The sequence below is a fragment of the Rhopilema esculentum genome, chromosome 8, assembly GCF_057945365.1.
Source record: "Rhopilema esculentum isolate cy_ngs chromosome 8, ASM5794536v1, whole genome shotgun sequence".
NCBI classification, from domain to species: domain Eukaryota; kingdom Metazoa; phylum Cnidaria; class Scyphozoa; order Rhizostomeae; family Rhizostomatidae; genus Rhopilema; species Rhopilema esculentum.
Window position 1 is genome coordinate 7,302,569 of NC_142822.1, and position 17,818 is coordinate 7,320,386.

Here is a 17,818-nt window from a genome sequence, read left to right on the forward strand (position 1 = left end):
GGGTCAGGTTTCATAATAATAATAATGGAAACAATTCATTTTCAATTCAACTTAAACTACAATTACAAATCTCACTACTTTAAGGTAATCTGCAATTGGCTAGCTTGGTTTTGCAAGAAAAAAAAATATAGCAATCGTAAGGTAAAGGGGATAACTGAGTAAAATAAAACAACCAAAATGAAAAAGTAATCCCGGATTTGTCCATGGCAACAAATATGTAGTACGTAGTACGGATTGCAATGGTAGAAAGTTTAGATATGAGGTACCGTTTTTTTGTTGATCGATGGAGAGAGCGTCACACACTTTGAAGAAGGAGATACAGGAATTGCCAAGGATGTCAAGAGAGCTCATAGAAAGATTCACAAAAGAGACTTATTTGAACTGCCGCTGTAAGTCAGATAGGAGAGAAGCATATTTGCTGTGTTTTCTTGTTGCATTTGTGTGAAGACTGGATTCGAAACCAGCAGTGAGCTCTAAGATGTAGAGATAATTGTTGTTAGTTTCAAGAGAAGGTCTGACGTCTGAGCGAAGGTTTTCTCCAGTTATGATTGATAGTGAAATATAGCCAGGTAGAAAACAGAAAGAACAGTCAGAGAGGTCTCTGTGTGGGAAAGGAATTGTTTAGGTACCGTATTGTGAAATTTGAGATATTTTGAGGTATGCTTCTTTGCACCTTGGCCTAAAGTTTGTTTATTTGTGGAAGATCCTGGTTAAAAAGATATGGTAACAAAGATCCTTGAGAAGTTAGGATGTTTTGCAGACGATCTTTATGCTCTTGCTGGACAGCCTTTAATGCTTCTTTCGTGTTCCTAAATATACTAATTTGAATATTTGTGCTACTGCTGCTGGTATTATTCCATAAAGAACGAATGTTATCGTTTGGTGAAGATTTCAATGCGTTGCGTAAAACAGTTTGACACTGTAGGAATTTGGCGGATGGTAAAGTTAACCTGAGTCCAAACTGGTTTTTAGAAAGAATAATGCTACTCAAGGTAGCACTTACCGTAAATCCTCAAATTAGCCCCCTGGGGGCTTATTTATTTTTTATATCTTTGTATTAGACTACGCCTCTAAGTCTAACAGTTTGTGAGTCAACGAAAAACTTCATATGACATCAGTCTCAAATGTTCAATATAATGAATGTAGAAACACTAAGAATAACAATGGTAACAAAGCACTCACGACCTTTAGCTTGCTTGCTTTAGTGTTGGCGACTTGTGGCGTCTTTGAACTAAACACTTCGAATGGCAACAGGACAACAGCGACGTCTTTCAAGCGACACACGCTTCGACTTTCTAACATCTGGAAACGGCGGCCACGACTCTTTTGGCAAGGCGGGAACGCCCACAGGAAAAAGCCTACTACTCTAAAACAAGCAAGCTACTTTATACCCTTTCTAAAATACAGCTAGCCAATAAGAAAACAGAACATGATAGCAGCCAATTAAACACTAGAACAGAACAATAGTTAAAAAAGCATAAAAGTTAATAAAACGATGTTCACGCTGATACCCACGTGGAACAGCACGTGATAGAAGTTCGATCTTCGTACCGTAACATTTGGACGGGGGCTTATTTGAGGGGGAGGAGGCTCTTACGAGGGGGGGGGGGCTTATAAAATTATTGTAGACGATAAGAAGACATTATTAAAAGACCTTGCTTATTTTAGTAGGAATTTCTTTATGAGCATTTAATTAATTACTATCAAAAGTACGAATTCAATAAAACTTTTTAGGCAACCTCAGATGGCAAAAACCGTCAAATTGAAGGGTCCAGTTCGAGAATATACGGTAGCAATGGGGGTTTATTCGAGGGGGCTTATTAACAATTTGTGGTTCTAGGGTGGGGCTTATTCGAGGGGGGGGGGGTTATACGGTATTCGAGGATTTACGGTATTTGAAGGTCGAGCCATTGGCGGATGTATTTGAATACGAGATTGTCAAGATTCTCGACAACCCACGTCTTTAAAAGATCTGCTACAGTAAGGTTCCAAGAGATTTTAGAAAAAAAAGTTGTGATAAAGACGCAGGCGCGGATCTAGCCTGAATTCTGACCTATGTAATGCATAGGTTGTTAGAAAGAGAAGCCACGCCCTTTTGTGTTGGAAACGCCCAAACTTTTCTCAGTAAAATTTTTATCTCTGATACTGAATAGGGGATTCAAGAAAGGGATTCTAAGAAAACGACTCGCAAAGAGAAGACTAAATTTATCTGCAATTCGAAGGAAAAAGGTATTGAGAAAGCCTACTCCGATAGGATTCAAACCAGGGCCTTCCACTTTTCAAACACAGTGGTCATATCACAAGACCAAAGAACAGACGTTCCTTTCTTAGCAGATTAGCAGGGGTTGAAGCAGCGATTGTCGATTGCCATTTCATTGGCTGTAACAAACAATTGCATAGGTTTACTGTAAACGATTGCATAGGTCAACTCTGATTCCTATTGGTTGGCTGAACCGCTGCAGAGGCAAGCTCGGCTTCTGATTTGCTAAATCAAACCTCACCTATGCTCTCGCCAAAGATTGCAGAGGTGAAGTACACTCTGATTGGCTTACAAGACGTTTGCAGAGGTCAAACAAGCGGTGATTGGCTCTCGAAGGACAAACAAATTTCTGGATTCAGAAAAAATGCGGACCAGATAAATGCCTAGAATCGCCATTCGACTATTCTGTGCAGAGGCCGAAAGGCAGTCAGCAAAGTATTTGCCCTTCTGTCTTCTGCATGTTGTTGGTATCAACGGAGGCAAATCTGGGGCGGACGTTGCTGAAAAATCTGCCAAAGAAACTATTGATTAAAAATTATTTAAATTATAAATTTTATTTTGTTGTTGTAAAAATCTGACTTATGCTTCTGCATAGGTTGCTGTAGTCTGGCTATGCCTCTGAGACGCAGCTTATTTTTTGCATGAAGAGGCTGGGAATCGATTTGTTTAAGCGTTTTGGACAGTGATGATAAAATGTCAGATTTATGTTTTTTGTTTGTCACTTCAAAGTCAAAATGACAACTGAGGTACTTAAAAGAGTTCACATTCCAGGCAGATGGGGTAGCTTTGATGTTTATGAAAGCTTAGGTTGATACTGAAGAGAACGTGAGGAAAATTTCTTGATTCCAAAAGTGACAACGGCAAACAATCCAGTAGAAGTCAGTTTTCTTTCTCATTGCTGGTGATAACGGCAAACATACGGTCATTCTGATCTTGTGGGAAGAAACCTAACTGTTTGTATTTTCCAGCTTTTATGTACTGTATGAATGTGTTGAAGCATAGATTAAATAGTAGGGGACTGAGGCAATCCCGTTAAAGCACACCACAATGGACTGAAATAGCAGGAGTATTATAGTGGCTTCTGATGATAGAGGTTTTAAAATCGGTGTATAGGCTGGAGATATGAAGTTGTATGTTGCCAGGGATATGATGATATGAAAGTACAGTGGGTATCAAATTATGATGTACTTCTCCAAATGCGTTTTTAAGATCGAGAAGAATGACAACGAGTGAACGTTGCTTGACACAAGCTTATTTAATATAGCATAAAATGAGAATCCCAGAAAATTATAATCTATATTTACATACTCTATATTTACATTACATTCAAAAACATGTAGTCTTTGCTGTAGCAGATCGCAGTCTCTTGCTCAACTAGATGGCATCCAGCAGTGAGAGGTGCAGGATAAAACAGCTGTAGGGATAAAAGTTATGCTATCTTTTAAAATACCATGCCCAATGAAAAATATATCAATAACAATAAATAATAGTCTTAATAGATTAAACAATTTTATGTAGTATTATCAGTGCAAATAAAAAAGATAAAAAGTCTTAGCTACAAATCATTAAAGACAGCATATAATGAGAATCCAGGAAAATTATATATTTACATAAAAATTGCACCATCAATTAAAATAATTAAGCCATAAATCAATTGCAGTTCCTATTAGATGTGGCTCCTCTACATTAATTATTCTAAAATTACACACAACAGATAATTACACACCATACTATCATCCAAAGAGCAAATCCTTTCTGCATATTTCTAGCTACCAAAATAATCCAATTAAGCCCACCCTCACTTGAAATAGCTTCAATAATACTTTAATTGTAACCCCTCTGGTATAAGCCCCCATTTTATGCTGTGAGCTTTTTAAAAAAGACAATAACTGATTACAATAGTGTTGCAATGCTTCTTTGCATGACATTATCAACAAATATATGTAGTGTTTATATGTAGTCTAATTGAGTTCATTTTTGCCAAACTATTTGGGTAACAAACCTTGTTGTCTATAAAATATATTCTTCTGGTCAAGTAAGCCCCTATAAAGAAGGTCAAGTTTGAAATGAGCCCTTCTCTGAAATGAGCCCTCTCCTAACTCTCTAATAAGCTCTATGAGTATTAATTTTTGAATGTCTGGGTTAATTGATTCATTATTGTACTTTGACATTAAATCAAACATCAATTCATTGTAAAAAACTTTTTTCTAACAGCAGCAGCATTGTAGGAGAGCAGGCTGGTTGGTCAAATGCCCCCTAACATCATCTTGTCAGAAATTCTCTGCTTTCTCTGATAACTTTCAAATTATATTTATATGCTATTATTTATATAGACAGCCCTGGTAATAATAGATGTGCGGTCACATGTATATGCCTCCAGGCAAACCTAAAACACCAACAAAGACCTGCTATTTATGACATGAGCAGAACAACAATTTTGATTTACTATTGTTTTTTCTTTGTTAATTCTTTTAATTTCTCATTAATTTCTCTTAATATTAGTTTCTTATGTGTGCTTTATCTTATTGTCTGGGGGCATACTCACTCTTTAAAAAACTTGTATGCTTTTTTTTTAATTATTCTTCATTCAAGAAACTCCTTCTGAAATTCTGTAGAAAATTATTTGGTTTAAAAAAAGCTCTTATCCTTTTTCAAACAGTAATAAACAGCTCAAGCATTTTTCAAAAGAGTATATACTATATTTAAAAAAGCTACAGGTCTTCATAAAAATTGCGACCATCTACATTCTATCAGTCCCATCAGAACCTGGGGGCTGAGGGATGGAGCCCCCCAGTAATTGTCAAACTTTAGTATATTTCCTTTAGAACGGTTTACTGGATGAGAAGAAGCACAATGGGCAATACCCCCCCACCCCCCTGCCAACATGAATGTCATTCTGATGGCACTGTTTCTGGATTGCATGCATTAACTTTTCAAGGTGTGCAATTACCAGCACGTCAGCAAATTTCACATTACCAGGGCTGTATACAATTAAAAAGGTTGAATTATGGCATCCTATTCTGATTTTGCATCACCAACATTTTTACAAGATGAGAAAACAATCCCATGCCTTGCTTGGAACAATTTGCTAGCATTCTAGCTGTGTCTGTCCCCTGTATAAAACTAAAAGTCACAATGGCTCTGGCTTAAAACCTGCATCAACTTTCATCCATGCTTTCATTGTCTTTTTTGTCTATGTCATTGACAAAATATAAGCTACCTTCATCAAATTTTGAGCCCCCAACAATTTTTGTAATCTTTGGATCAGGGACAACACCAAGTGGATTTTTTGTTGAATGCTCTTCAAACCAGATTGAAACCTGACTCGTAACCAAACGAAAGTACTGTCTGTATTTTCCTTTTTTTAGGCATAGTGACTCATGAGGGGTACGGTCAGTCAGCCAATATAAATGATTTCCTTTCATTACTTCACTGTTTGGTAAGAATTCTCTAAGATACTCAATGTCACCAAGCTTCCCAATTAGACGGTCATCATTTATCTGACAGTCCCAAATGCGACAAGAATCTTTAACATTTGAGGCCATGAATATTCCACCTTTTATCTCAAATGCATTATGACCTTTCCTCCACAACCCTAGACCCCAATGATGGTATATTTGATCTTCTTTCACAAATGAATCCCCTCTTCCTGAATCTGTTTCCTCATCCACAAGATCTTTTGATTTTCTTACCTTAAGTTTGCCTGGTCTTTCTGTGTGAAGACCAGGTCTTCTTTGAGAGCAGTTTGCTTTGACATCACTTTCATGTATAGTTAGATACCCAATCTTTCCCTTTTCCTCTTTATCCAAAAGACACCTTGAAATAAGTAGTGACCAGTAACGTTTAAGATTGCTCGGAAGGCAGCAATCCTCAAATTTTCTATTCATAACGAAAGGCATCATGTTGATGTTAATCCCTGTTGGTTTTGGAAAGCAAATATCACTTTCAAACGCGGAAATAAACGGGTGCTTCCTATAATCAATAGGATCACAGAGATCTAAAAACGACAGTGAGTCACCTGGCAGGATTGCCTCTCTTTTAGTTGTTGTAACTATATTTTCTTTCCAGAAACTCGTAATGTAGCCCCAAATCTTACACAGTATGTGCCACATTCCCTTCAATCTGCTCAGATCACAGTCATCATCATACACACCCTCAAGAAACGCCTTGAGAACTGGGTTTAAACTTTTCTTGTCCAATTCACTCGGTTCAACAGCTGCCTTGGGCAATCCTCGTAATTTTGAAATAAACTTCCCCGCCATAACGCGTCTCGGAATTATAAAACGTAAATGAAATGATTATACATGCATACTGTAAGTAGGAGTAGGAACTTGTTGGTTCACGGAAGTGAGCGAAAATCTCAGAACCAAACAATCTCAACTTTAAACGAGGTTGTTGGGAGATGCCGGTGTCATATGCGTTTCGGTAACCTTATGCATTTCGGTCCGGGTACTCAAACGCATGGCAATTTTGGTTATGCAAAATCGTACCCAAGCACTTAAACAATAGGGTATACCAAAACGAACTTGGAATTTCGCATGCAAAACGGTTCAGGTACACAAAAGCATGGCAATTTTGGTTATGCAAAATCGTACCCAAGCACTTAAACAAAAGGGTACCAAAACGAATGGTGGAATTAAGCATGCAAAACGGTTCAGGTACACAAACGCATGGCAATTTTGGTTATGCAAAATCGTACCCAAGCTTTTAAAAAACAGGGAACCGAAACGAATGGTGGAATTTAGCATGCGAACCGGTCTGGGAACACAAATGTTCTTGTTTATATTGTTCAGAACGTAAAGAACAATCAAACTATTTCTAACAAGGGGTGGGTTTGTTTTACACCAGGTGAGCGAAAGTATTGCACCACACTTCGACGAATGAATACTGGCGTCAGCGTTGTGAACAATGTGCCCTTCGGAATTCAAACCACTTTTGTGAAACGATTAGGCGTTATTCCACGATTAAAACTCAATCACACAAAATTTCAAACCATTAGCAACATTTTTTATTTTAATTTTGATAAAAATGTTCTTTTTAAAAATCAGAAAAGTAAATTCATCATTGGACAGTCTGGAAGCTTTGAAAACCCTTGGTAAATTCAATTAAAAACTTTTGCAGCAGGCTACTTTTAAGCGCCACATAATGAATTTAAATAAACTTTGGCAAGATAACGTTTAGGTAACCAAAAGATCATTATTGTCCTTAACTTTAGCGAAAAGTGACACTTTTGCGACCGATTTAAATAAAGGCTTTTCAGGCACTTGCGTGTCACTGTTTACGACTGTTTATCGCAGAAATTTTTGTATTTTCATGCAAAGCGGAGATGAAATGCTGTTTTGAGCAATTAACAGTATCAGTTTTTTCCTGAACAACATCGCAATTGGCTGGAAAAGATGGATTTAGAGAATACTTACATGTTTATCGATTGTATTCTGTGCACCATGTTTTCGAAATGGTATCCAAAATTAGGTTCTTAGCAGGATGAAGAACGTGCGACCAAGATTTTTGATAAATACTTTAATAACAGTGAGAAAAATTAGCAATTTTGGGCAACCAAACAGAAAGTAAGTATCTACGAGCTCGTTGATGAAATCGGTTTATGCAAAGAACAACTTTTTATTGCAAATATTGTACAGGTACTCTTATCATCATAGCTCAGTTTATGTATTTTTGCAGTGGTCGATATAGCTTAAAAATAAAAAGTAAGAAAAAGTATTTTTGCATTTTCAGTTTCATTAGCATACATACATTGATAAATCTTCCACTATTTTCCACCCTAACAGTCATCTTAAAACTTTTATTCACCTTGCTATAGCTATTTGATATATGGTTTGCTATAAAACGTTCGCGGCGGTGCCTAGTGTAGTTAAGGCCTGCCACCGCTTTTTGGCTTAATTTGGCTACAGATCGTTTTTCATTTAGAAATTTGATTTACCAAAATTTGGTAAATCGAATGGCAACAGTTAAAAAACAAGGCCCTTGACGTTGGAAAACATGTGAGCACTTAGGGTTACATCACATTTCTATCACAGAATGGGTTTATCTTTTTAAAATTCTAGTTGATGAGAAACGGAGTTCTTAGGACATGTTATGAGGAAAGAAGAGCTAGAAGATCTGATGCTGACTGGACGTGTAAATAGGAAAAGAAGTAGAGGAAGACCGTGATTGACGTATCTTGAAAGCCTAAGCAGAGTAGGAACTTGTTGGTTCACGGAAATGACCGTAGTTCTCGGAACCAAACAATCTCAACTTTGAACGAGGTTGTTAGATCTCAATTCTGTGATCTCACCGCAGCTCTAAGCAGCTCATGCTTATATTAACCTCTCCTGCTCACTCTCCCTGCAAGCCTTGCGAGAAAAGGTTATTAAATTTATCATGAAAAACCAGTAAATGAAAGTGACACGATTTAGTTTAATTCTATAAATTCCTATGATATTTGCCGGTGAAATGAATTTGTTGAAAGTAGCCTCTGCGTGCAGCCTCTACTGCTATTGTGAAGGAAGACGGAGAGGAGGAGGAAAGAGCGCAAATCTCAAAGTGGAGACCCCCAAATATCAAGATGCTGGAAGGGGTTAGTAAATATCGCTACAATGGTTGGCGGCAAGAAATTCTTAGCAATGCGGTGTTCTTGGGATGGCTAGAAATGCCATCTTAAATAGATTTTGACCGAAGGTAAGTCTAAGGCAATATTTTCGAGGTTTCTTTCATCCCTAGGTCCCTTTTTTCTATTAGATATTTACATGATTTTGGAAAGGTTTGCAAATTTTGTAAAAACAACCTTTTTAGTGGAGCAACACCTTAGTTATCAAATTTCAGATTGAATAAGGAACCAAAATAAATTGGAACTAAGAAACTAATAAAACACAGTTCAGCAATAAAACAAGAACTACTCGATTGAGTAGGGCAGGGTGATCGATAAAATCAGACTTTGAAGCTTTCTTTACAATACTTTCAAAGAACAAATCTGCCAATTCTTTGTTTGTCAGTCAACAATTATCTTCCTAGAGATTTCATTTCACTAAACAAATGATATTCTCTCTTTAGAAGAATATTTTCCTATCACAAATAAACCTTGTGAGCCATGTTTAAGCCATAGAAAAACGACACTCCGTCATTCGGCATTGACACCAAGGTATTCTGGGTCAGGTTTCATAATAATAACAATGGAAACAATTCATTTTCAATTCAACTTAAACTACAATTACAAATCCCACTACTGCAAGGTAATCTGCAATTGGCTAGCTTGGTTTTACAAGAAAAAAACTATAACAATCGTAAGGTAAAAGGGATAACTGAGAAAAATAAAACAACCAAAATTAAAAAGGATGTAATACCGGATTTGTCCATGGTTTATTTTTGCAACAAAATATGTAATACGTAGTACGGATTGCAATGGTAGAAAGTTTAGATATGAGGTACCGTTTTTGTTGTTGATCGATGGAGAGAGAGTCACACACTTTGAAGAAGGAGATACAGGAATTGCCAAGGATGTCAAGAGAGCTCATAGAAAGATTCACAAAAGAGACTTATTTGAACTGCCGCTGTAAGTCAGATAGGAGAGAAGCATATTTGCTGTGTTTTCTTGTTGCATTTGTGTGAAGACTGGATTCGAAACCAGCAGTGAGCTCTAAGATGTAGAGATAATTGTTGTTAGTTTCAAGAGAAGGTCTGACGTCTGAGCGAAGGTTTTCTCCAGTTATGATTGATAGTGAAATATAGCAAGGTAGAAAACAGAAAGAACAGTCAGAGAGGTCTCTGTGTGGGAAAGGAATTGTTTAGGTACCGTATTGTGAAATTTGAGATATTTTGAGGCATGCTTCTTTGCACCTTGGTCTAAAGTTTGTTTATTTGTGGAAGATCCTGGTTAAAAAGATATGATAACAAAGATCCTTGAGAAGTTAGGATGTTTTGCAGACGATCTTTATGCTCTTGCTGGACAGCCTTTAATGCTTCTTTCGTGTTCCTATGTATACTAATTTGAATATTTGTGCTACTGCTGCTGGTATTATTCCATAAAGAACGAATGTTATCGTTTGGTGAAGATTTTAATGCGTTGCGTAAAACAGTTTGACACTGTAGGAATTTGGCGGATGGTAAAGTTAGGCTGAGTCCAAACTGGTTTTTAGAAAAAATAATGCTACTCAAGGTAGCACTTACCGTAAATCCTCAAATTAGCCCCCTGGGGGCTTATTTATTTTTTATATCTTTGGACGGGGGCTTATTTGAGGGGGAGGGGGCTCTTACGAGGGGGGCTTATAAAATTATTGCAGACAATAAGAAGACATTATTAAAAGACCTTGCTTATTTTAGTAGGAATTTCTTTATGAGCATTTAATTAATAACTATCAAAAATACGAATTTGTCGTGGTAATTCAATAAAACTTTTTAGGCAACCTCAGATGGCAAAAACCGTCAAATTGAAGGGTCCAGTTCGAGAATATACGGTAGCAATGGGAGTTTATTCGAGGGGGCTTATTAACAATTTGTGGTTCTAGGGTAGGGCTTATTCGAGGGGGGGGGGGGATTTACGGTATTCGAGGATTTACGGTATTTGAAGGTCGAGCCTTTGGCGGATGTATTTGAATACGAGATTGTCAAGATTCTCGACAACCCACGTCTTTAAAAGATCTGCTACAGTAAGGTTCCAAGAGATTTTAGAAAGAAAAAGTTGTGATAAAGACGCAGGCGCGGATCCAGCCTGAATTCTGACCTATGCAATGCAAAGGTTGTTAGACAGCAAAGCCACGCCCTTTTGTGTTGGAAACGCCCAAACTTTTCTCAGTAAAATTTTTATCTCTGATACTGAATAGGGGATTCAAGAAAGGGATTCTAAGGAAACGACTCGCAAAGAAGACTAAATTTATCTGCAATTCGAAGGAAAACGGTATTGAGAAAGCCTACTCCGATAGGATTCAAACCAGGGCCCTCCACTTTTCAAACACAGTGGTCATATCACAAGACCAAAGAACAGACGTTCCTTCCTCAGCAGATTAGCAGGGGGTGAAGCAGCGATTGTCGATGGCGATTTCATTGGCTGTAACAAACAATTGCATAGGTCCACTGTAAACGATTGCATAGGTCAACTCTGATTCCTATTGGTTGGCTGAACCGCTGCAGAGGCAAGCTTCGCTTCTGATTTGCTAAATCAAATCTCAACTATGCTCTCGCCAAAGATTGCAGAGGTGAAGTACACTCTGATTGGCTTACAAGACGTTTGCAGAGGTCAAACAAGCGGTGATTGGCTCTCGAGGGACAAACAAATTTCTGGATTCAGAAAATGCGGACCAGATAAATGCCTAGAATCGCCATTCGACTATTCTGTGCAGAGGCCGAAAGGCAGTCAGCAAAGTATTTGCCCTTCTGTCTTCTGCATGTTGTTGGTATCAACGGGGGCAAATCTGGGGCGGACGTTGCTGAAAAATTTGCCAAAGAAACTATTGATTAAAAATTATTTAAATTATAAATCTTATTTTGTTGTTGTAAAAATCTGACTTATGCTTCTGCATAGGTTGCTGTAGTCTGGCTACGCCTCTGAGACGCAGCTTATTTTTGCATGAAGAGGCTGGGAATCGATTTGTTTAAGCGTTTTGGACAGTGATGATAAAATGTCAGATTTATGTTTTTTGTTTGTCATTTCAAAGTCAAAATGACAACTGAGGTACTTAAAAGAGTTCACATTCCAGGCAGATGGGGTAGATTTGATGTTTATGAAAGCTTAGGTTGATACTGAAGAGAACGTGAGGAAAATTTCTTGATTCCAAAAGTGACAACGGCAAACAATCCAGTAGAAGTTAGTTTTCTTTCTCATTGCTGGTGATAACGGCAAACATACGGTCATTCTGATCTTGTGGGAAGAAACCTAACTGTTTGTATTTTCCAGCTTTTATGTACTGTATGAATGTGTTGAAGCATAGATTAGATAGTAGGGGACTGAGGCAATCCCGTTAAAGCACACCACGATGGACTGAAATAGAGGTTTTAAAATCGGTGTATAGGCTGGAGATATGAAGTTGTATGTTGCCAGGGATATGATGATAAGAAAGTACAGTGGGTATCAAATTATGATGTACTTCTCCAAATGCGTTTTTAAGATCGAGAAGAATGACAACGAGTGAACGTTGCTTGACACAAGCTTATTTAATATAGCATAAAATGAGAATCCCAGAAAATTATACTCGATATTTACATTAAATTTGCAAAATCAATAAAAATAATTAAGCCATAAATCAATTGCAGTTCCTATTAGATGTGGCTCCTCTACATTAATTATTCTAAAATTGCACACAACAGATATTTACACCACATACTATCATCCAAAGAGCAAATCCTTTCTGCATATTTCTAGCTACCAAAATAATCCAATTAAGCCCACCCTCACTTGAAAAAGCTTCAATAATACTTTAATTGTAACCCCTCTGGTATAAGCCCCCATTTTATGCTGTGAGCTTTTTAAAAAAGACAATAACTGATTACAATAGTGTTGCAATGCTTCTTAGCATGACATTATCAACAAATATATGTAGTGTCTATATGTAGTCTAATTGAGTTCATTTTTGCCAAACTATTTGGGTAACAAACCTTGTTGTCTATAAAATATATTCTTCTGGCCAAGTAAGCCCCTATAAAGAAGGTCAAGTTTGAAATGAGCCCTTCTCTGAAATGAGCCCTCTCCTAACTCTCTAATAAGCTCTATGAGTATTAATTTTTGAATGTCTGGGTTAATTGATTCATTATTGTACTTTGACATTAAATCAAACATCAATTCATTGTAAAAAACTTTTTTCTAACAGCAGCAGCATTGTAGGAGAGCAGGCTGGTTGGTCAAATGCCTCCTAACATCATCTTGTCAGAAATTCTCTGCTTTCTCTGATAACTTTCATATTATATTTATATGCTATTATTTATATAGACAGCCCTGGTAATAATAGATGTGCGGTCACATGTGTATGCCTCCAGGCAAACCTAAAACACCAACAAAGACCTGCTATTTATGACATGAGCAGAACAACAATTTTGATTTACTATTGTTTTTTCTTTGTTAATTCTTTTAATTTCTCATTGATTTCTCTTAATATTAGTTTCTTATGTGTGCTTTATCTTATTGTCTGGGGGCATACTCACTCTTTAAAAAACTTGTAGGTTTTTTTTTAAATTATTCTTCATTCAAGAAACTCCTTCTAAAATTCTGTAGAAAATTATTTGATTTAAAAAAAGCTCTTATCCTTTTTCAAACAGTAATAAACAGCTCAAGCATTTTTCAAAAGAGAATATACTATATTTAAAAAAGCTACAGGTCTTCATAAAAATTGCGACCATCTACATTCTATCAGTCCCATCAGAACCTGGGGGCTGAGGGATGGAGCCCCCCAGTAATTGTCAAACTTTAGTATATTTCCTTTAGAACGGTTTACTGGATGAGAAGAAGCACAATGGGCAATACCCCCCCACCCCCCTGCCAATATGAATGTCATTCTGATGGCACTGTTTCTGGATTGCATGCATTAACTTTTCAAGGTGTGCAATTACCAGCACGTCAGCAAATTTCACATTACCAGGGCTGTATACAATTAAAAAGGTTGAATTATGGCATCCTATTCTGATTTTCCATCACCAACATTTTTACAAGATGAGAAAACAATCCCATGCCTTGCTTGGAAGAATTTGCTAGCATTCCAGCTAAAAGTCACAATGGCCCTGGCTTAAAACCTGCATCAACTTTCATCCATGCTTTCATTGTCTTTTTTGTCTATGTCATTGACAAAATATAAGCTACCTTCATCAAATTTTGAGCCCCCAACAATTTTTGTAATCTTTGGATCAGGGACAACACCAAGTGGATTTTTTGTTGAATGCTCTTCAAACCAGATTGAAACCTGACTCGTAACCAAACGAAAGTACTGTCTGTATTTTCCTTTTTTTAGGCATAGTGACTCATGAGGGGTACGGTCAGTCAGCCAATATAAATGATTTCCTTTCATTACTTCACTGTTTGGTAAGAATTCTCTAAGATACTCAATGTCACCAAGCTTCCCAATTAGATGGTCATCATTTATCTGACAGTCCCAAATGCGACAAGAATCTTTAACATTTGAGGCCATGAATATTCCACCTTTTATCTCAAATGCATTATGACCTAGTTCCATATACCCTAAGCCCCAATGATGGTATATTTGATCTTCTTTCACAAATGAATCCCCTCTTCCTGAATCTGTTTCCTCATCCACAAGTTCTTTTGATTTTCTTACCTTAAGTTTGCCTGGTCTTTCTGTGTGAAGACCAGGTCTTCTTTGAGAGCAGTTTGCTTTGACATCACTTTCATGTATAGTAAGATACCCAATCTTTCCCTTTTCCTCTTTATCCAAAAGACACCTTGAAATAAGTAGTGACCAGTAACGTTTAAGATTGCTCGGAAGGCAGCAATCCTCAAATTTTTTATTCATAACGAAAGGCATCATGTTGATGTTAATCCCTGTTGGTTTTGGAAAGCAAATATCACTTTGAAAGGCGGTAATAAACGGGTGCTTCCTATAATCAATAGGAACACTGAGATCCAAAAACGACAGTGAGTCACCTGGCAGGATAGTCTCTCTTTTAGTTGTTATAACTATATTTTCTTTCCAGAAACTCGTAATGTAGCCCCAAATCTTACGCAGTATGTGCCACATTCCCTTCAATCTGCTCAGATCACAGTCATCATCATACACACCCTCAAGAAACGCCTTGAGAACTGGGTTTAAACTTTTCTTGTCCCTGGGCAATCTTCGTAAGTTTGAAGTACACTTCCCCGCCATAGCGTATCTCGAAATTACAAAACGGAAATGAAACGAATATAGTCAGCTCTTGTTTGACCTCTCGTAAAAATGTTGGGAATAACAAAATGCTCAATGTATTACAATTTTTTTAAAAAAATCCAGGATCCCTAAAAAATCTAGGATCCATATAATCGCAACTTGCAGTAGTACAGCAGTTGTAAATAAAGATTGCGCATGTTCAAAGCCAAGTCGAGGTTATAAAAAAGGCTAGCCTGAGAACCAGCCCATTATTCCTAGAATAATAGGCTGGTTACCAGGCTGAAAAAGCCAAAATAAGCCAACTTATTTCTTTTTAAAAAATACCAAAAGAGTTCCAAAAAGCCAATAAAAAGTCGCAAAACCCAAAGATTGTTCGTTTACTGACAAATAGATTTAATGCTTCTGTCAAAGTAGTTCCAAGTTCTCTGTCTTTCAGAAACAGTTTAATTTGTTGGTCATTTATACACTTACGTTCAAAAAGTATTGGGACACCCTTCGAAACTTCGAAGACATTTTATGCAACAAATTCGGAAAGACTTTTTTAAAATCTTTCTCATTAAAAAAGTACGGCAGCTATTTCCATGAAATTTTCACAAGACATTGTTGATATTTTGAAGCCTTTTATGTACGCCAAAAAATTAAAAATTCATCTACCATAAAATTTCTATAGGTCTCGAGACGAAAACATGGAAGCTCTGAAAACTCAAGAACTGAGTTAAGAGAAGCGCTTACAAAGTGCTTTCTACTATAATAAAGTAAATGGATTTTGCGACATTGCATCAATTCTCGGCTGCTCAATGAGTGCAGCTTTTCTGGTGTGTAAAAAGTTTTTCCGTACAAGAACAGAAAAAAATTTACCAAGGGTTTGCAGACCAAAGAAGTTTACGACGCCGAGGGACGACAGTTCTTTACTGAGGGAACTGCGAAGTAATAGGTTTGAATCCTTACCAGACATCGTGTTGTCATGTAAAAAGAAGCTAAATAATGGAACATAAGCAAAAACATGGCTATAAAGTTATGAAAAATGCAAATTTTCCAGCGTTATAAGAAAAACAAATGCTCTCTCAAAGTTAAAATTAATCATCGACGATGAGTTCAATGGCTTCTCCTTGAATGTTACGCAATTTTAAAAGTAGTTTGAATAAATGCAATAATTTAATAAATTTGTAGCATTTTCGTCGATGAAGTAAACTTTTTTTGAAGCTTAAAAGTTTGATTTTATAATTTCCTTAATAATTTCCTTTGTTATGCAAACGTGAAATTAAAAAGTTGTATTTGTTTGGACAGCTCTAAAACTTTTGGAAGGTCATGTGACTTTGCCATTGTTAGGCCATTCAGCCCTTCTGCATATTTTGCTGTTATAATCAGGAAAATCGAAAGAATCCTGTGTTTTCTTGGTTATTCTTCATAAGTTGAAGCATTTTGTTAACTTTTTATTCCATTTTGGGGAAACTTGAGCCTAGATTATTTGTAGAAAGACTGCCTAAATCTGAAAAAGTTTCCGTTGCAAAACCGAATCCAACGGAACGCCATAATTCGTTTATTGAATTCGTCCCAATACTTTTTGAACGCAAGTGTACTAGTCAATGCATTTGATATTAGTTTTCGAAGTTATTGCCTGATGAAACCCTCGTTGTTATCTTCAGAATCCTCACCATGTCACAATGTGGTGAGTGCACTTGAGAACATTTGTCCTGCTTTGTTTGTCGAAGACATTAACTGAGAGCTTTGCAAAGCTTGTCAGAAAAAGGAGTGAAAATCTTGTTATTTCACACAATGCGGTGTCACTAGAAAATCTGGAATCGAGTTTGTTGTTTGTGGAATACGCTCAAAGAAAAGGATAAAGAGAAAGGGTTCAGTTCCACAAGGGAAGTAACAAATTCAACCTCATTATCTTCCAATACAATTTTCTCTTCAAAGATATCATTGTCTTTTTATGCTGATGGAAAACACACAACATAGTGGGATATTGATTGCAACATGGAAATTGCAATATTACCAATATATGACAACTTGTTTCGAAATACTTTCAAGTAGCAGGCTGAATCAGATAATAGAGGGGAAAGCTTGGAAAAGGCTAAAATAAAGCCAAAAGGCCAAATGGGGCCATTCACAAAGTATGTATGCAGGACAGGGGAAGAGGTGTTTTTCAAAAAGCATTCACATATATTGAATATGTTCACATTCAAGGTGGGAAGGGGGTGATGAAGTTAAAGTATTTACACAAAATGTTTTTAGATATTGTTCGAGTTTTAAAACAAGGTTTGATCATTGGCTTAAAACTACAACCATGGGATCATTTGCGGATTGTGGACATAAAACTAGGTACAGATTCATTACCACAATCGTTGTTTATTATGGACCTTAGTGTAAAAATTTAAGTATAAACTCAAATAATATTTGCATGAATTATTTTTTGTAGTTTGTATTTTTGTTACATAAATGTTCCTTTTTGCGCTGTAGCCTTGTGCAATACTTAATTTTGCAGTGTATTCTGCAGACTGATGTGCACACTTTGTTGTCAAATTGCAAATAAGGGGGGGGGGGGGGGGGTCAACGAAAAGAATACCCTATGCAAAAGGAGTAGGGGTCACCAAAGAAATACAACTGCAAACAAGGGGGAAGGCAGAGTGGAAAATACAAAAAATATTGCGTATGTACTACTTGAATGACCCCAATCATATAAAAAAAACAAATATTCTTCCATAGGATAATTTCATTTCAAAAAAAGATATCAAGGCAGGGAAAAAATAAACAAGGACAC

The 17,818-nt window shown here is 36.8% G+C and overlaps 2 protein-coding genes across 2 annotated transcripts; both read right to left on the bottom strand.

Annotated features, from left to right (window-relative positions):
- Positions 1-1,109: 1,109 nt before the first annotated feature.
- On the bottom strand, positions 1,110-6,629 carry LOC148959841 (uncharacterized). Its single transcript, XM_089109869.1, has one exon. It carries the CDS (start codon positions 6,520-6,522, stop codon positions 5,419-5,421), a length of 1,104 nt encoding a protein of 367 aa, XP_088965995.1. The 5' UTR covers positions 6,523-6,629; the 3' UTR covers positions 1,110-5,418.
- A 5,762-nt stretch (positions 6,630-12,391) lies between these two features.
- Positions 12,392-15,409, bottom strand: LOC148959842 (uncharacterized). Its single transcript, XM_089109870.1, has one exon. It carries the CDS (start codon positions 15,052-15,054, stop codon positions 13,975-13,977), a length of 1,080 nt encoding a protein of 359 aa, XP_088965996.1. The 5' UTR covers positions 15,055-15,409; the 3' UTR covers positions 12,392-13,974.
- Positions 15,410-17,818: the final 2,409 nt, after the last annotated feature.

Bases quoted from the DNA above. Each gene is read 5' to 3' on its own strand.
- LOC148959841 (XM_089109869.1), bottom strand. From the start codon at position 6,522: ATGGCGGGGAAGTTTATTTCAAAATTACGAGGATTGCCCAAGGCAGCT.
- LOC148959842 (XM_089109870.1), bottom strand. From the start codon at position 15,054: ATGGCGGGGAAGTGTACTTCAAACTTACGAAGATTGCCCAGGGACAAG.